This window comes from Ambystoma mexicanum, chromosome 7p (assembly GCF_040938575.1).
Source record: "Ambystoma mexicanum isolate Mex_15411 chromosome 7p, UKY_AmexF1_1, whole genome shotgun sequence".
In the NCBI taxonomy this organism is placed as follows: domain Eukaryota; kingdom Metazoa; phylum Chordata; class Amphibia; order Caudata; family Ambystomatidae; genus Ambystoma; species Ambystoma mexicanum.
Window position 1 is genome coordinate 253,894,033 of NC_090939.1, and position 20,192 is coordinate 253,914,224.

Below are 20,192 nucleotides of genomic sequence, written 5' to 3' on the forward strand. Positions count from 1 at the left end.
CGCAGGAGCCAAAAGATTTTCCGAAGCAGCACAACTGTGGTGATTACTGTCATAGATATGGAATACGTCGGAGGACCCCATCCCCTCGAAACAAAGAACTGGTCTGTCTTCCTGATTGGTTGGCATGGAATCTAGTCAAACTTCAGTGCAAATCGTAGATGTGTTCATCAGACCACATTGTCCTTGTGTATTGACACAAAAGGCTCCAAAACTGATGATGCTTGGAGCGCACACTCTTTATAGAGGAGATGGCTATAAGAAAATCAGTTTTAGAGGCGAGGTCGCGGAGGCTTACTTTATGCATGGGCTGAAGGGGGGGGCCCATAAGCTTACTCAAGACAATTCTTAAATCCTAACCTGAGGGGGACAGAGGGCATGGATTAGCAATAGGGGGATACATCCTTTTTACCCTTTCCATGAAGGCTTACACAATTGGAATCTTGCTCCATGAATCTTTGTCTACATTTACAACATCACAAAGCAAACAAGTTACTTAACAACTGGTAATGTTCTTTCGATTGGATGTTGCTCTAACCTATTCTTCATTTTGGATGTATTCGGGAAAAAAAGAATTCGGCAAGGGCACCATGCGTCGATGTCGACGAGTCTATGGTCCCTCGAAGGCCTACGTTGAGGGCGACGTCATCGGGTGTATAAGTAGCACGCGCAGCACCTGTTGGCCTCAGTTCTGTTTTTCCCCTTCACTATTGAATTTACAGTGTGTAGATTGTGCCAGTAGACAGGTATTCGCCTTGCGAGATTTGAAGTGGCAATAACCCGGAAAAATATACAGAGGGGTAGGCTGGGAGGGCGATGAGGAATACGTTGGAGGAACATCCAATCGAAAGAACGTTACCAGTTGGTAAGTAACTTATTCTTTGAGTGGATTGTGCCCTCCAACGTATTCCTCATCTTTGATAGACTCTCAAAGCAGTACGGACAATTTCTCTGGAGGAGGGGTTAGATTTTTCGATACCCTTAGACGGCTGAATATGGTACTGCTTTACCAAAATTCAGCTCCTTAGACTGGTAAGCATCGAGACTATAGTTTTTTGAAAAGGTATGTAGTGAAGACCAAGTTGCTGCTTCACAAATGGACCTTATTGGAACACCTCTTCGTAGGGCTGTCAAAGAGGCAATGCCTCTCGTGGAATGAGCCCTTAAACATTCTGGTGGGTCTTTCTGTGCTAATCTGTAGCATTCTGAAATGCAAAGCACAATCCAGCATGATATTGTTTGTTTTGTCACCGATTGACCCAATTTCCTTCCGGTGTAGCCGATAAACAGTTGATTGTCCACTCTAAGCTTTGAAAGCCTAGATATGTAAAAGCTTAAAGCTCTTCTTGGATCCAACCTGTGTAATCTTTCCTCCTCCTTACTATGATGAGGTGGAGGATAGAATGCGGGTAAAAAAAAAAAAAAATGTTCTGACTTAAATGAAAATCAGACACCACTTTAGGTAACGAGGGTTCAACCCTCAACACAACTGTCCTTATGGAACACAGTATAGGGTGGCCCAGAAGACAGTGCCGGCAATTCGCTCACTCTTCTTGTTAAAGCAACTAGGAAAGCAATCTTAATGGACAAGTGTGCAAAGGCTCAAAAGGAGCGCACATTAAGAATTTTAGGGCCAGATTAGGATCCCAAATTGGCACTTGGAATGGGTAAGGAGGAAACACATTAGGGAGTCCTTTTAAGAATTGCACTACCAAAGGAATTTTTAAATAGGAGCATTCTTCCGACGAGCGCTTGAAGATGGAAAGCGCTACACGATAATCTTTAATGGTGCCAACATTTAGACCTCTATGTGCTAGGGTTAGGAGCGATGACAGTACTTCCGGAATAGAACATAGAAAAAGGATCGACATTCTTTTCTCTGCACCAGTTGCAAAACATTTTCCAACGGCAACGGTATAGATACTTTGTTGCTGGCCTTCTTGTCGAAAGCAACACCTCCATGACGTCATCTGGAAGGTCCCAATCCTTGTATCTCAGCCTTTCAGATACCAAGCGTGAAGGTTGAGAATTTTGACCTTTGGATGGAGAACCTGACCCTCCATTTGTGAGAGAAGGTCCTCTCTGAGGAAGACGTACTGGGGACAGATGGACAGGTCTAGAAGGTCCGGGTACCACGTTCTCCTGGCCCAATCTGGGGCAATTGGGATCATGTGGTTCCGGAACCGTCTCAGTCCCCTGATGACCTGAGGAATATCGGGAATCGGAGGAAACTCGTACAATAGTGGGAAATTCCACTTCACCACGAACGCGTCCCCCAGGGCTCCTCTCGGGGGAAATTCCCTTGAGCAATACCTTTCGCACTTCCGGTTGATTCCGGTCGCAAACACGTCTACTTGAAGGGTTCCCCAAAGGACAAAGATCTCCTGAACGACTTCCTGAGCCAGTTCCCATTCGTGGGACACCGTGCTCTGCCTGCTCAGAGCATCTATGGTCATATTCTCCTCCCCGGCTAGATGAACTGCCGTTAGAGATTCATTCCTGAATTGCCCAATACCAGAGCTGCATTACCTCTCTGCACAGAGGTAGTGACCCTACACCACCTCTTGTTTAGATGATGAATGGTCACTGTGTTGTCAGTCATTATCAGGACATTTTTTCCCTTGACAGATGGCAGGAAAGCTTTCAGCGCTAGTCTGATTGCTCTCAGCTCTAAAAGGTTGATCTCCATCGGAGTCCAATCTACAGACCAACCACCGCTTACTGTCAGATCGTTGGCATAAGCTCCCCACTCCATGAGTGAGGAGTCCGTCACCAATGTGATCTCCCCGCCATGGTTGCCAAAAATGTTTTTAGGATATTCTCCGTACAAGTCCACCATAGAAGATCTTGTCAAACTGTGTTCGGAATCTAGAGAAGATCCGTCATTTGACCTGAGAACTGGGACCATTGAGTCCTTGGAGCCCATTGACGGGATCTCATCCTCAGGCGTGCCTCTGGCACTAGGAAGATGCAGGATGCCATGAGGCCGAGTAACCTTAAGAAGTCGTAGGCCTGGAGATTTTGGGCATTTTGAAATTTGGACACCATCTGAAGAATGTCTTGAGCCCTTGACCTGGGGAGGCGAGCTCTTTCACAAGGATGTGTCTAATACAGCTCATATGTATTGGCGCTGGAGGTGTCATTTGTGACTGCTTGAAATTGAGGGAGAAGCCCAGTCTGTGGAGGAAGTGGCAGGTGACTTCAGGTGATCCAGTGCTTGTTCGGCAGAATGTGCTCTGATCAACCAATCGTCTAGGTAGGGGTAGACTGAAGCCCCCTCTCCTGAGGTGCGCTGTCACCACTACCATCAGCTTGGTGAAGACCCTCGGGCGGAGGTCAATCCCAATGGCGGAACTCAAAACTGATAGTGTGAGTCGTCAACTACGAACCTCAGGTATTTTCTGTGCTTGAGATGAATCGGCACATGAAAATAAGCATCCTGGAGGTCTAATGAGACCAACCAATCCTGGAGTTTAAGGGCCTGAAGGATCTGAGAAAGGGTAACCATCTTGAACTTGTCCTTCGGAGGAACATGTTCAAGTTTCTTAAGTCCAAGATGTGTCTCAGTCCTCCGTCCTTTTTGGGGATCAAAAAATACAGGGAGTACCATCCCTTTTTCCTCTCTGCTGCAGGTACTGGCTCTATAGCACCTTTCTCCAGCAGGGTTAGAACTTCCTGTGTAGGAGCGGGTCTGTAAACATGAAAGGGTATCTCCCTGGTGGAATGCTTTGAGGTTGCGTTAGAAAAGGAAGGCAGTAACCTTGGGCTATTATTTCTAGAGCCCAAACATCTGACGTAATGGCTTGCCATTCTTGCAGATGCTGCGACACCCTTCCTCCCACAGGCGTCTTGTGATCCAAGTCCGCAAAGTGGTTTTGTGGCAGTTGCTGCAGCCGCTGATGGCAAAGAGGCTGTAGCTGGCTTTGCACGTTTTGCTCGTCCACCGTTGAGTGGCCTTTCTCTGGCCCCTTTGACTGGCCATTCCTCTCGCCTTTCCATTGAGTAGTAACGATATGCTCATCCCCTCCAAGATTGACCTGGCACACGAAAAGGCAAGGTTGCCTAATAGCAGCCCCCAAAGACTTGGCCGCTGCTTTTGAGGTCTGCAACCTCTCAAGGCTCTCGTCAGCCTTACTGCCAAAAAGGTGAGACCCGTCAAAGGGCATGTTCAGAAGGCGGTTCTGTACATCTGGTGTGAAACCAGACTTCCGTAACCACAAATCTGCCATTACCGTGCTAGAGCCCATAGACCTGCTCACACTATCCGCAGTGTCTAGTCCAGATTCAAGGGATTTCTGCATGGCCTCCTTCCCATCTCCAACGATGGCTAGGAATCCTTCCTTTTCGTCCCCTTCTGGTATGTTCTCCGCTGCCATTGCAATGCACTCCCACAGAGTGTACGAAAACTTTGCCAAGGCACATGTGGAGTTGGCTGATTTTAACGCCATACTCCCAGCTGAAAATACTTTCCGTGCCCAGCCATCCACACGCTCATCGTCCCTGTCCGGAGGGATAGAAGGGTACGCCTGTTTGTTAGAAGCTGTGGCTGCCTGTATGACCAAACTCTCAGGAGTGGGATGGTTAGATAGCCAGGGTCGCTACTGGCAGGGTGTATTTTGAAGTGAGGGATTTATTCACTGGTGGAATAGAATCCGGAGTCTCCCAATTTTTGGACACCCTATTTTGCAAGGCTACGTGAAAGGGTAGTAATGGGTCTTCAGTAGGACCATGGTCCAATATGTCTGTCAAATCATCTTGGATGAATAGGGTTGGTGGTCTAGTCCATCTTAAGTAATCTACCAACTTTGTCATTAGCTGACGGTATGATGGACTGGCATGCTCTCCTGGCTCTGGCCTACCAAAGTAATTTTCAGGAGATGCATCAATGCCACTTGCATTGTGTAGTGATTCAACCAGGTACCTCATCCTGCTTTGTTCTGAAATCAGACATTCTGGGACATTTGGGGTGCCATATTCCAGCCCAAAGGGTACATTCTCATCAGATTTCTCCTGTTCCTCAAATATTGAGGTATGGGACTTGAAAAATTCCTTCCTAGGAAGAGGTTTGAAAACCTTTTCTGGGAGAGGTGGAGGAGGAGTATTAATGGGTCCTGAAGGCATTACAGGTCTTGTAGCCTTCTTTCCCTTTTTCTGGCTGACCTGGCCGAACTGGAGCCTTTGGCGCCGAGGGCTTCGGGGTCGACGTCAACAAAGGCATCGATGGCGCTGGCTTAGAGGACATCTAGGCGCTCTTCGAAGACTTGCTCTTCAAGGTGTGTTCGGTCTCAAACGGCGTCAGTGACCTTGAGCGGTCGACTCAATTCTAGCGGCTTTTCTCGCTCAGCGTCCTAGAAGGTTCTCCATCCTTCCTCTTTCAATCACCCGGGCTTGAGGGCGCGCAAGTGTCGGAGCGATGACGCTCCCAGGCCGGCTTCCGAAGAAGGCACAGACCGAGGCTTCGCTTTCCAGAACACCTCCATCATTTTGACCCTGAATGCTTCCCATTCTTCGGATGACAAATGTTTAGTGGGGCATTTCATCCTTTTTGGGGATGAGGACGAGGTGGAGGGGGACCTGTGGCGTCTTTCCCTCTGATTTTGTCAAAGCCGAGCGATGGGAATCGCTTCTGGACCTGGACCGATGACTTTCACGTCGAGGAGACTTCTCACGGGACCTCGACGCTAGAGGCTTTATGGTCTGATTTACGACCAACCTTTAGTTTTCCCCTCTCTCGCAAGGGCTTCCCAGTCATCGCCTGACACTTCGTACAGGCCTCCATGTCGTGGCCTTTCCCGAGGCACCACAAACTCTCGGTGCGGGTCTGTGATAGACATTTTTGAACCGCACGATTTGCACTTCTTGAAACCCGATCTCTGGGTCGTAGTCGGTGTCGATGACTAGGAGAAATCACTATATAGTAGTAATTCTACAATCACAGAACTCAAGGCGCGCCGAATCGCTGAAGAAATGTGTACTGCAGAAAAACGGAACTGAAGCCAACGGGCGCTGCGCGTGCTACTAATACACCCGACGTCGTCACCCTCGACAGAGGCCTTCGAGGGACATCGACTCGACATGGGCACACGGCGCCCTCTGCCGAAATTTTTTTCCAAAGCAGCTAAAGCTGGATGGAATACATCTAAGATGAGGAATACGTTGGAGGACACAATCCACTCGAAAAAGCAGCCACTGGACCTTTAGGGAATACAAGATTAGACTCAATCAAGTGCAGTATGTTAGATATTCTACACCATATGGCAAATCCTTTCCATTTGTTAAAGTAGCAGTGCCTAGCGTTAGGTTTACATGCTAATTTTAAAACGCCCATGCATCCGTCAGGTAAATTAGGATGTCCAAATCCAATGACTTCGGAGCCAAGGCATTGCTGCGGCGGGTGGGGGGCTAAGTGGGCTATAGCCCCGGGTCTTTTGGTTGTAGCCCCGGATAGCAGCTCAGGTGCTACAACCAAAATGCTAGCTAGCCCAGATTCCCGCCAGTCCCGACATTAGCTTAGCTCCTGATAGTTTCCAAACCTAGCAACGCCCCTGCTTTGGAGCCAAGCTGCTAAATTGGTTGTCCGAGGGTGTGGATGACGGACTGACTCTTTGTTCCGAGACATGTTGTAAGGCCTTGTCATTTTCATTGGTGGGCGAACGGACATCCTCAGAAAGTGGGAGTACCATGTCCGGCGTGCCCAAATTGGAACAAGGATCATTGTTAAGTGTTCCTGATGCATTTGATGGATTACTCTCCAGAGTAGTGGGGTCAGAGAAAAAGCACACACAAATATCCCTAACCAACACATTCACACTGTGTTGCCCTTGGATTCCCTCTGGGGGAACCTGGAGGCGTAGGTGTGGCATTTTGCTTTTACTTTTGTGGCAAAAAGATCTATGTTTAGTTGACCCCACTTTGTGTGCTGAGCTACGAAAGCAATATTGAGAGACATATATCCCAATCTTGATCATTCCCTGTAAGAAAATGCCAGTTTTATTACCCATTTAAATTAGCCAGATGGAGTTATCTGTATAAATCCACATGCCCTACCGGCTTTATAAGGAAACGCACTCAACCTTCCTAGTCCACTACCCTTTGAACCGCCTTGCTCTACTCTGGTGTATATGTTGAGCTTTGAAGCAATTGATGATAATCCCCTTTTAGGACTTACCTAGACCACTTTTCTCAAGCTTAACCACAAGGCCAAGTTCAGCATATATTTGGTTGTTTGTTCATATGGAAGTATCTCCTGCACTCCTTGGCCAATACCCAACCAGTGGAACTCTCAATGCATTCAAAGTAGGAAATCAACTTAATGCACAAGACGTTCAAATGTGTGTGTATGATTAGTTTCTTTGACCACCACCCCACCCCTTTCCTTATTGTAATGATCCAGAAATGAATGGCCTCCTGCAAGCTCTGCCTAAAGAGAAACAAGACAGATCATTCTCTGGTTCTCCAGGCAACAACTCTACTAGCCCCCTTGCCACTGAGCCCTGGACACCATCAAACATCTATAATGCATACAATGGCTAAGATGGCTTCCCCTATGACCTACCAGAAGTATTTCAATGAGTCTACAGAAAACCTTTAGCCCTTTTTGACTGAAGACCTGCGTTCAATATGTTTCTTCTTAGAGATAAGCACTGCACAAATCTTACCTACCGACACGCAGGCTGACGCAACAACTTCAAGCCACAATCCACCCCCCAAGAGAATCCTAAACACTACAAATTAGGTCTTCAATCACATACCTAGTAACAGACATCCTCTGTGCGCACCAAATCTTACACTCCATGAGGCACTGCAGGTAAATGCCAACCAATCGGCATCCATCATTCTCTCAAAGCACCAGTCCACAGCTACATACATAATGCCTGAACATCCAGCTAGGGTATTGCCCCGAATCGCCTGAACTACAGACAGCATGCACGCTTGGGCCCATGCTGTACCGGCAGCACACTTCGGCAATAACCAAAAGGTGCTGTGAACTTTGAATACAGACGACACAATGAGGATAGGTTACCCAAATCCCTGCACCATAGGAATGTATTCAGCACAGTTCCACAATCCACGTCAGGACTGGCAGGGATCAGTACAGATTCAGAACACTACCCACACATGCAGGATGACAAATGCTCAGATTAAGGGCACAGATTGTACCTTCTCCATTTCATAAAAAGTTAGATGCAGTTAACTAGCTTTCAGGTATACAGGAAGTGGACTAGACAGTAAAGAACTAGATTATAAAGTGGGAGGAAATTCTAGGCTAACGTTTCTACCATAACACAAAATGCCAGGTCCCCTACCAATTTTGCATTATGGAAGGGTGCAAAGTGAATAATCTCTTGCTCCATCTGGAAAGGAGCATGTTCAAGCTGCTCATAAGAAAGGTTTCGGGTTATGTTAAAAGGTACTTAAATAGCACACCGTCACCAATGGAATTGGTCCCCAGGCACTCTGGTGGATCTGTAAACAGGACGGTGTGATGGGTTAGTAAGGTGAAGAGGGAGTAGGATAGAGAGGAGTGGTGTCCTGTTGGCAGCTTCAACTCAGTAGACACTGGGTGCTGAGCTTTGGTGTGAATATTGGATCGGTGTCAGTCCACGTGTGCTGTTGGTGCAGCTTATGTGTTGCTGTGGTCAAGTGCGTGCGGCTTGTTGTGCGAGAGATAGTAGTTTGAATTTTTTGTGAGATAAATATGCAGGGAGTTTGAGCATATATCGGTTAGTGGGTTATATTACATTTAACATGCTAACATTCACAGTTCTGTCCAAGTGTAGTACTTGCTAATCTACATAGTTCCGTCCGAGTGTGGCACTAACTAGTCTTCACAATAATTATCTAGATACGGCGCAGGCTAGTATTCTCAGTACTAGGTGTTGCATATCAAAACACTTTGAAAGTGTTTCTGGTATAGCAACTGCATACATTTTTCATAACTTCAGTTTAACCCAATTTACCTGTTTCAGTTAGACGCTTCTGTGGAGATCTACTTGGTCCTACAATTTTTTCCATTGACCTTGATCGATTTCGACGTTCAGGTGACCTACTAAAGCTCTTCTTTCGGACAGGTGATCTTGACCTCCTTACAGGTGACCTTGACCGCCTGACTGGTGACCTGGATCGCCTCCTCCTGACTGGTGATTTACAAATGCCACGTCCCGTGGAACTTGACCTTCGACGTCGAGCAGGGGATCTGCTTCTAAGTCGAGATTTTAGTGATGTGCTGTGACCATCTCTTGAGTTTGACCTTTTCCTTCTTCTGTCATTTACTCTGGACTGGTTAACCGGAGACCATTTAGATCGGTCCCTAGATGGAGAGCGTCGTCTTCTAGACCTTGAACGGGACCTAGTTTTTCTCCTGTGTCTTGAATGTGAACGACTACGAGAACGTTGATTAGACTTGGACCTTGATCTAGTTTTCCTTCGGTGTCTTGAACGGGAGCGACTTCGAGACCTTTGTGCAGACTTAGACCTGGATTTCCTTTTGCGTAGTGGAGATTTAGATCTGGACCGACGGGATCTAGAGTAAAGTTTTGTTGTGCGCCTGGGCGATCGAGACCGGGAGTGCCTACTCCGGGACTTTGGTGGCGATTGTGCATCTTTTCTTTTTTCTGTCGATCTAGACCTGGACTTGTGACGTGAACGAGAACGGGATCGTTTTTTCTTTGAATCAGAATGTTTTTTACTCTTAGAAACAGTTTTTTTGGAAGGTGAATGCCTGGTTGTAGAGTGGGAACCAGATGATTGTTTTTGCTTTTTAGATTTCGACAAAGACCTTGATCTGCTCCTTTTTATTTTTCTATCATCCCTTTCCTTTTTATCAGCCTTTTCGGTTTCCTTTTTACTCTTTCCTTTTTTACTATTTTCAGTAGAGGCTTTCCCATTGAGTAAATCTTCGCATTTTGGTGCACCATCAGCAGTTGGCTCAGATCGTTCATTTCTAACTGCAATGAGCTTAGCTTCTATATGTCCAACTACAATACGCTCATAGTCTAGATTACTTGCATCTAGGGGTTGCTCAGCAGCCACAGGCACCAGGGGCTGCCCAGAGGCTGCAGCCACCGCAGGCTGGTGAGAGGCCGAAGCCACTGCAGGCAGCTCAGAGGTCACAGCCGGGTGCTCAGGGGCCGGGGCCGGCAGCTCAGGGGCCGGGGCCGGCAGCTCAGGGGCCGGGGCCGGCAGCTCAGGGGCCGGCAGCTCAGGGGCCGGGGCCGGGGCCGGCAGCTCAGGGGCCGGCGGCGGCAGCTCAGGGGCCGGGGCCGGCGCAGGCAGCTCAGGGGCTGCCGCAGGCAGCTCAGGGGCCGGCGCAGGCAGCTCAGGGGCCAGCGCAGGCAGCTCAGGGGCCAGCGCAGGCAGCTCAGGGGCCAGCGCAGGCAGCTCAGGGGCCAGCGCAGGCAGCTCAGGGGCCGGCGCAGGCAGCTCAGGGGCCGGCGCAGGCAGCTCAGGGGCCGGCGCAGGCAGCTCAGGGGCCGAGGCCACCGCAGGCTGCTCAGAGGCCGAGGCCACCGCAGGCTGCTCAGAGGCTGCATGTTTCATTTCAGATTTATCAGAATCCACATCTTTAGCAATAGGTTGATCAAGCTCCAAGCTTGCAACTAAAGTGGCAGAGTCAAACTTTACAGCTGCAGTTAGATTAGAGTTTGCATTTTGAACAGGAAGTTGACTAAATGCTGTACTTTTAACTGAGACTAAATCAGAGTCTCTTTGTTTCTGAACAGTTAAATCAGTGTCTGTATGTTTCCAAGTTAACTCAAACACTGAACTTTCAGTTAATGGTAGTTTAGATACAGAACTTTTTAATACCGCTAGATCAGAGTATCTATTTGGATCATCTTTGAGATTAGATTCATTTTTAAATAATTGTTCCGAGTCAGCACTTTTAACTACAGATTTTTCAGAGTGTATGTGCTCACTTACAGTTTGATCATAGTTGAGATTTTTTGATATTGTCCATTCAGTTGCATTATTTTGAGCATTAGCGCTAGGTACAGTAGGTTCTGCTTCAATTTCTAGTTTCATCGCAGGAAAGGGTTCCTGTAAACTCAAATTGGTCTCATTTGGTTGTTCTACACTTAAGATTGTTTCTTTTATGCTAAGGTTATGAGGACCAAACACTAATGATAGTGCCTCAGGTGGACTTTCCTGATTAGTAGTTATAATTGTAGATACTACAACATTTTCACCGTGAGCAACCAATTTGCTAGTCTTTAAATCAGAGGATTGCGGGTCCACAGAAATGTTGATTGCTTTATGCTGTTCCTGAATTTCTTTATGATGCTCGCCAGGAGATTTTACACGCAACATATGTTCACTTTCCACATCCTCCCGACCTTCTGAAATGAAAGACTTGTGGCGTTCCTTTTTTTCTTTCTTCCTCTTTTTCTTCTTTTTACTTTTATGTTTTTTGTGCTTTTTACTCTTCTTTCTTGGAGTTTCATTTTTCAGCTCTTCAGAAATCACTTCTTCAGCTTTCGCAATGTTCATGGGTGGATTTTGCTTCAGCTCTAAAAAGAAAAAAAAATCTTTAGAACCAATTTGACTCAAAATATAAACTAAAATGGATGTTCGTAAAAGTGGACATCTGACGTAATGGTAAAGGTTTGTGTTCTGTCAAATTATAATTTACAAGAATTCAATTTGTGTTCTTTCAAATTAGTAATTTAAAGAAGATGTAGCCTGTGGTGGACTGGTCTATAGGGCACTATAGAGATTTTGTAGAAGGCTTTTGCACCCTGGGCCTCTTGTGTGGCAACCTATTTTATTTCCACATTTCCTCATAGGAAAAGGGCTGGGCTGGCTGCAAATATGTAATATGAGGCCAATTCAAAACTTATTTCCAGGGCCTCATCTGGTTCCCAGTCCACCCTGGATTTAGCACAATCCTTACACTCCTACATGTGCATTGCCACTCACAAATATAATACCAGTTTTTGGCAACTACAGGCCTCACTCTCCAAGGCAGGCAGAATTTATGACCATATATAGAAACATTTGAATCCCATTCACTCCTGAGGAACAAGGTCCTAGTGCTGGACTGGACAGACAAGAGAATCAAGTATGGACTGGCAACATATGGTTTAACCCACACAAAGCATGCTGTGCAAGGAAACTCAAACAGGGCGTCTTTAGAGACACCAACCCTGATGGATCCAGGGGCATCATACCAGCAGTAGAAGATATGTATGGGATTTATGAAGTGTCAACCGACCTGGAAAGCAACAGAATGCTGTACAAGGGGGAATGCATATAAGACTAAAAGTGGGATGTAGGAGTGGAGCTAGAATGGGTAAGAGAAGGTAGGGGCAGTTACAGAAGGTGAGAGGTAGGTTTGAATGCAGTCAGTGACTGGAGAGATGGTTTTTGAATAGTCTAAGCCCTTCAAGCGTAGGATGAAAGGGTGACATTCGTTAACATGTTGCGAGGCAGGGCATAGCGGGAAAAAGTAAAGTCTGTTTCCAAGTTTTTGTTTCCAGTCAGGCAATGTCATACCTTCTGGTGGTGCTTTGGCTTCCAGAGATTAGGTTTTCCTCAACCAGATAGTTTGGTGTTTGGTGCCAACTCCTTCGTAGGTGACTCAAGCGGTCTTGAACACGACAAGTACTTAAAGTTAAAGTGGTACATGACAAGTAGTTAAAGTGGTAGGCAGTGCAACACCTTTAGGAGTGGGCCAGATGGAGTTTTCGTAATCACTGGAGGAATGCTAGTGTGCTTAACTGCTTTAAGAGGGGCTAAGATGATAGACTTCTAAGACAAGGTCATTGAGATGTAGGATTAAGGCTCGGAAAACTGCTCTGAAAGTTGGGAAGGGATCAAAAGCTTGACTTTGAGGAAGAGCATAAACTGTTAACATGTTGCTAGTCTTCTTGACAATGTACCTTTTGAACAAGGAGTCATACAAAGTTAGGATTTTTCACTGGGTTAGAATTTAATCTGTCAAGCTTCATGTGAGCAAATTCTGAACTTGGACTCGATTGGTAGGGTATTCTAGGCACATTATTTTGTACGTCATTGGGCTGAGAGTCAGGAAGGTGTTTAATACCCAAGCTGGGATGAGGGACAGATTGTGCTTGAGTTGATGGATGTCATTGATGCACATTACCTTATGATGGACGCAAGTCATCTGCAAATTTGTGTAGCTTGCCATCTGTGTTGGTAAGGTGTTCAGAAAGGTCAAGCTTCTGATCCCGTCCCAAGTTTCACAGCAGTTGTCCGAGCCTTAGTTCTATATCCCCAATGACCTCCACTCAGGAGTTAATCTTAGCCACTCTGAAAGCCTTGGTGTTAAAGTGTGAGGGTGACCTCTGCATATGGTTACTGGGCGGAGCTGGTGTTGACATGCATTTTCATAATCTGACCTGTGGACAGATTCTGAAAAAGTCCCTATTCTGGCGAACAGGGACAAACACTAATGTGTAGTCATACTATGTGATTAGTATGGCTGAGCAACAATAATAGTGAAGGTTTCAGTTAAGTGTGCACACACAATAATACATGTTAATGTATACAAATACAGTTATTATTTAGGCTTTAAACTTAGCAAAGAAAATGCACAGGTAAGGAACACAGTAAAACATTCACTACTACTATACACACATTCACCTTGGTGTGCTCTGCTAAGAGCACAAACACTTCCCTTTTAAATATTTAGAAAAAGTTTAAGGTGCTGAAAGAATAGTAAAGCAAGTGAATAAAAACAATGGACCCAGGTAAATTAGGAAATTAAACCCGTGTTGGCTTGTGGCGGTTCTAGCAGCCATGCAGCGAGGCTGCCTTTCATTCGTGCTCCTGCATGATCCTTAAAGTTAGCTTAATATTGCCAGATTTTGTTAGAATTTGAAATATCATGGGTCGGACGCCACAATGATCGGTACTGCAGCTGCGCTGTTGCTGACCTGTGGTGGAGAACAGAGGACTGAAAAGCTGAGGCTGTGGGACACAAAATGGCAGCTGCTACCTTTGTGCCGAGTGAAACTGTGGGATTGACGCCACCAGCAGGGATCAACCCCTTGCAGCCAGATGGACAATGAACTGGCCTGCTGTGCTACTGCTGCAGAGACAGTAAGCTGAGAGGATCAGGGGGCTGGTAGCTGGATCGCGATCGCAGGGGAGCAGTCCCTGCGAGTTGGAGAAGCTGAGGCACGAAACGGCACTGGCATGTCCGGTGCTCTGGCAGTTGAATGGCGGACATCATGTGTCGCAGCTTGGGCCTCCTGGAGGCAGGAGCAGCCTTGGTGAGTACACTCTGCTCTGGTTGTTGAGTCTGGCGCCACGGTTAAGGGAGAGTGGTCCCTCGTGGATCTTGAGCGATGTTGAAGGCGCATTCTGGAGAGTGCAAACCCAAGCAGCGTCAAGGTTGTCTACCCGAGCCTCGCTGGATCCTTGTGGTGTTGCCCTGAACTGGGGTGCATGGTTCCCTGAGAGCAAGAGTTGCAAGATAAACGGAAAATAAATGTGTGCCACCCACCCCAACCTTGCGCTCCTTCCATCACGCTTGGACCACTGTCCTGGGGTGAGCACTGACGCCCCTGCCGTCATAGCCCACGGCTGACTGCTCTGGACACACCAGCAAGTGCTATGGCACTATTAGACTACCCGCTGAGTATCCCTTAATCGCACCCACAATACTCAATACAGTGATATCCCTTGGGAAGGTGGCGGCTAAGGGAGCTGTGCCCACAAGCAGGGATCACCCTTTGGGACAGTGCTGGTGACAATATGGGAACCGGTTGATGAAGACGTTGCAGTGCACCGGGACGGTCTATCACTATGGCAAGCAAAACCCGGCACAAGAGTGATCATGGCAGTGGAGGGCCTGGTGTGCACTCACCTGGGAGGGCGGGCACTGCCCTGGTGGCACACTAGTTGCCTCCCGGGCTGAGTGCAAGACTCACTCAATTCTTTGTATACATACAGCAGCAGTTGCATGGCTCGGATTTCCTCATCCATAGTCAGCGCTTCCAGCCTTGCCACAAATGCCAGATAAGCACTACAGGGTCCAAGCCAATTAAACGGTCATGCGTGAAAGGAAGGCTCGGGCACAACACAACCACTGAAGAGCGCTCTGCCTCACAATCAATGTGCCAGAAGGGGGGAAAGACACATTTTTGCTCCAATTGCATCCTTAAAGGCATATCTAGGACAACGGATGCGGTCATTGTGGCTGTTGGATGGCCAAGACAATATGTACGCGCACTGTTAAATCAGATATGTACCACAGAAACGTAAGTGCAGGCAAATACGACCAACATCACTTATAACCAATCTCAGATGACTGAGCTGATCAACAAAGTGCAAGTTCTAGAACATAGGGTAGAAGGAAACTATCCAACATCCTATGTCGAGAGTCTGCTCTTGCAAGAAGTAGGACCTGGAACGCCAACACAGGGTTTCATGGTGAAGAGGGCGCATAGACAACTGGCCAGGAGATCGCCACCTGGAGCCATTCCAATGCACCAGATTGCAGGAATTATGAATTAAAAGGACAGGGAGAGGATCCTGGCCTTCTCCAGTGACTGGGGAAGCATTGTGCTAGCGTTGGCCAAGCTGGCAATCTACCGGGACTATACAGTACTAGTACAGCTGCGCTAGGCAATGCTTGGTCCCACCAAGGAAAAGCTTTTCAGGGCATATGATACATGCTCATTTACCCAGCGAAGCTCAAGGTGCTCCACAACAACAGGGCACACTTGACACAGAAGAGGCGCACTCCTGGATGGATGCGTTGGGGAATCGCAGAGCTCCAAGGGGGAACAATGCTCTATAACAAGCACCGGGCTGACCCCTTTTTTTACATAAGCAACTGAGGGCATTGTTACAGCAGTAGAATGCAGGAGCAAGACACTTAGAAACACAAGAAGACAAACAAGCGCTTGGACGGCTGTCTGCACCGGCTGCTGCAACACCCCAATTGACAATAAGTTTAAGATGCCTGTTTTAAGGCATCATGCTGCTGTGTGCTACCCGTGAGGTTTGCGGAGAGGGGCGTGAGAGGCAGCAGGGCCTGAGTGCAAGATATGCTACTGTGCTATTGGTTCATGGCTTGGGAGGCTGTTTTTGGTTAGTCTCTCCCTCATTTTCCTTTGTTCAACACCTTTTGAATTGTGTGTTTGCCTTATTCATTTGTGTGTTTGAAAGTTATTAAGGTAGCATTGAAAGACTAAGTACATGCATGGGTACCACTTTTGCAGACAGCTGCCCCAGCCACATGGATAAGGAGTGCGTAACAGGCGCACAATGGCGGTTTGGGCCAAATCACAATGATTGCGAAGATGGGTTGGGTGCTCCTGATGGCCGCGGGTCAGTGGGGACTGGAGAGATCCGGGGGGGAGGGGGTGGCACAGACGGAAGACTAGTTGGAAAAAAGTCACTTGCAATGTCAGGGGTTTCAGATATATTAAGAGACTCAAGTGCTTATTTAAGAAGGATGGGGTTATAAATCTCATTACTCCAATAAACTCACCACACAGCAGACAGCCAAAATGTGATGGCTAGAAAGTGGGGAGGGAAATTGTATGGCTCCCCATTCGCTAAAGGTGTCCTTACATGGGTCGCACCATCTGTCCCGTTCCAGCTGATGGGAGTCTAAACATGATGAAGAGGGCAGAATGGTGCTGGTACACTGGTCATCGAAAATAGGGAGGTGTGCATCATGAATATGAATACCTATGCTCCCACCAATGACAGTGCAGCCTTTTTTAACTTAGTGCATTTCAGATTGACTGCATAGAGGGTGGCTGCATGGATTTAGGGGGGGTGGGGGTGTGAGTTTCAACTGTACACTCAACCCCCTCATGGACAGATAAATATTGGAAGCAGACCCCTTCCCCGATTTCCCCCCCCCCCCGACCCCCTCGACCCAGGCCTTAGGCTGCCTGCTTAGGAACCTAGACTTCGAGGCTATATGGGGAATATCACACAGCAGCGCTCGAGGCTATTCGCATTATGCAGCGCCACATAGGAAGCACAACCACATTATATCTTTACAGGCGAGATACATTGGGGAGTTCACAGCCATATATTACAAAGCCAGGGTCATCTCTGGCCATGCCCTGCTGATGGCGACATGGCAGAGGTCTTCGCTCAGACCACAGATTCCCACTGGAGACTTGGGGCGGAAAACTTGCATGATGGCGCGTTAAGGGATTACCTTGATGACATGATAGAGGGGTACTTTGAAACGAACATGGGTAGTGTAGGAAAAATTAGCACTTTATGGAATGCCTTTAAGACTGCTGAGGGGGCAAGCTTTTGGAACGATGGGTGGACTTCGGAAGGAACTATTGGAGAGCCTCGTAAAAATGGAAGCAGCAATGGAAAAAGCAGAAGCCAGCATGGTAGGGGCAGGGGAGGAGGCCGAGAACTTATGGCACTGCGTCAAAAATGCTTGTCGGAATGGGAACGACTGGGCAAATTTGGCTTTTCTAAATATACGCAGAACCTGCATGCAGAAGGGGACAGGACAGATAGACTGCTAGCGTGGCTGTGTTGCAGAGAGGAGCCACAGGAGATGATCTGTGCCATTCAGGATGAGGAAGGGTAAATGGTGCAAAAAACGCAGTGTGAGATTAATTATTTTACAGATACTATGAAAGCCTGTACTCGGTGGGGGCGGAAGCGTGAGAAGTTGACATTAAAAAGGGGCCTTAGCTCAGATCAAATTGCCAAGGCTGGACAGGGTACAGGCAGAAATGCTCAACACTCCCAACTCTCCCTCGATGAAATGTCAGTCCCAACATCCTTACCGTCTGATAAAACCCCTGGACCAGACAGTTTACTAGGGGAATTTTATAATCCATACGCAGCAACGCTGGCACATAGACTCCTAGATGTTGGAGGAGGCGTATGAGGGACAGTTTGCCCGGAGCTTGAGAGTCCACAGTTGAGCATGTCCTTAAACCCTGCAAGCCTCCCCCCGCCCTCCCATTGGATTGCAGCTCTTATAGGCCCCTTTGCATGGTTAAGCAGGACTGCAAAATCCTTACTGCTGAACAGATTAAAGGATGTGATCAGATCTGTTGGGGTGCTCAACAAAGCTCACAATCGGATAGGGGGATCCACGCTGCGTGCAACCATATTTGTGACTGGAGGCACGGCGAGTTGGCACAATGTTACGTTTTATATGCATCTAGCGTAGTTAATGAGAATGGGATACGTGTGACTGTTTAAGTTGATACATTTCAGATTGTAAGAAATATAAATGCATTCGGGGTATGGCGTACCCCAAAGTGCCTAGAAGCTGGGCAACAAGGAGCTTCATAATGTGCATGTGAGAAAAGGGTTTTGTCACGAAAAGCCCACTGTGAAGAACACAGCAGTTATTAAACATGTATGCACTGTTATACATACATGGCAAATTTACTAATCTACATGCAGTGTGCTTTTCGTAAATTAGTGAAACTCTGTAGCCAGGGTTTGCGAGGTGAATTCAAGTGACTGGGAAAAACTGGTTTTGCAGGGTTTGGAAGCTGAAGGGAAGGTAATTCGTAGCGATTAAGCAGATGGTCAGCCAACAGGGCGGCCCAGGGCTTTTATGGCTTTGTAGTATTTCGGAGGGAAGATGCAATCTTAAGTGCATGGGAGCTTGTTAGTTATTGTTAAGGGGGATCCGGCCATTTGCTTTTTGACCAGCAATAAACCTTGTGGAAAATGATGCCCAAGCCCAGACATGACTGATACTTCATGGGTTTGGATTGTTTTCTCAGGATGTGACCGAAGGCCATGCGTGTTGAATTGGTACTCGATTAGAGTGTTCCAAAGACGCCAGCAAGTCAGGGTGGGCGAGATGGTTTATATCACCAGTTCAAAAGGAACCCATTTATTCTTCCCCTCCCCAGATTGTTGAAGTACTCTTGCAAACCATGTGCAATTACATCCAGGGTTAGGTAGTCTCAGGCCAGCTGGGACTTGTAATGAATTATGTTTATATGTGAATGAGTAACTGATGTCATGAGCTACAACGGCCAAATCCTAAAAGGGGGTGTGTTGTACACACGAGATGAAGCTAACAGTTAAGATAACTGACCAATGAGAACAGGGAGAGTTGCAGAAAGATTGGATTTCTTTTGTACAGGTTTTGACCAATCATGTGTGGTGGGTGGTTTGTTATAAAACATACATGAGTGTCTTAACGGTTGCAAAAATGTATATGATGTGTCACTCTGTGGTTCAGGGAGACTCTGGTAAGTTGAACTCTATAGAATCATCTAGCCCCTCCCGGCCGATTGTACAATAAACTTGCTTTACGAACAAACGCGCACTCGCTTCTTTAGTGGTGGGCCTGCTTTGGGTTAAGGTAATTAGAGGTCCATCCGCACAGGGACCCGATACACACTGATCAAACTGGCTATGTCCCGAGAAGGAACACTTTGTGGAACCTGCAAAGCGTCCCTCATGCAATAGACAGCACCAAACACTTAAAGATGGATTGCGCTGTGGCCTCACTAGACTCGGTCAAGGCATTTGATTATTTGAGATGGGACTGGCTACATGACACCGTGTCACATTTGGCATAGGCGCAGGAATCCTATGTTGGGTTAGGCTGGTTTACACTAAACCCCAATCCAGGGCGAGGACAGGGAAGCATATTTCCAAAGCCTGGGAGCTGCTTAACTACATCAAATAAGGATCCCCCGCTGTCCCCCAATGCTGTTCACTCAACCCAAAACCGCTTGCAGTGTTCTTAAGGTCAGAATATGCTGAAGTAGCAATCTTGATCGATGGGATCAGGCACGTTATCTCAATGTATGCAGATATGGTGTTTTACATTCACACCTCAGAGGTGAACCTACCATACATCTTGGAAATAAGACCATTTTACAGCGCTCTCTGTCAGCCACATAAGACATGGCAAGTACTGTTTGTGCCTGCTGGCGGATGTGTCTGGCCTGAACCGGGACCAACTGCCCAACCTCGAACTGAAGCGGAGCGCGCAAAATTGCACTGAGCTCCTTGCATAGTGCTACAGCAATAGTGGAATCAGACTGCCCTACTTCAAGTTGCATTACTTGCCAGGACAGCTACAGTTTGTAGTTAACTGGCTAGCGGCCAAAACATTTTTGATACGAGGCTCCTGCAGCTTTCGATTGAGCAGTATTTCCCAAAGGAGGTGCTATGGGTTAGAGAAGCCCAGCTCTCACATGAGGAACATAGTAGCAAGACTTTCTAGTAGGTATTGAATGTGACCGGTTACTAGA

The 20,192-nt window shown here is 47.2% G+C and overlaps 1 protein-coding gene across 4 annotated transcripts in view; it reads right to left on the reverse strand.

Annotated features, from left to right (window-relative positions):
- Positions 1-20,192, reverse strand: part of SON (SON DNA and RNA binding protein) — a 1,246,872-nt gene that overhangs the window by 1,040,111 nt on the left and 186,569 nt on the right. For all 4 annotated transcript variants that reach the window (XM_069636251.1, XM_069636250.1, XM_069636252.1 and 1 more), the window contains one exon: positions 8,958-11,504. In XM_069636251.1, the coding sequence (XP_069492352.1) occupies positions 8,958-11,504 (2,547 nt within the window). The remainder of the gene's footprint in view (positions 1-8,957; positions 11,505-20,192) is intronic.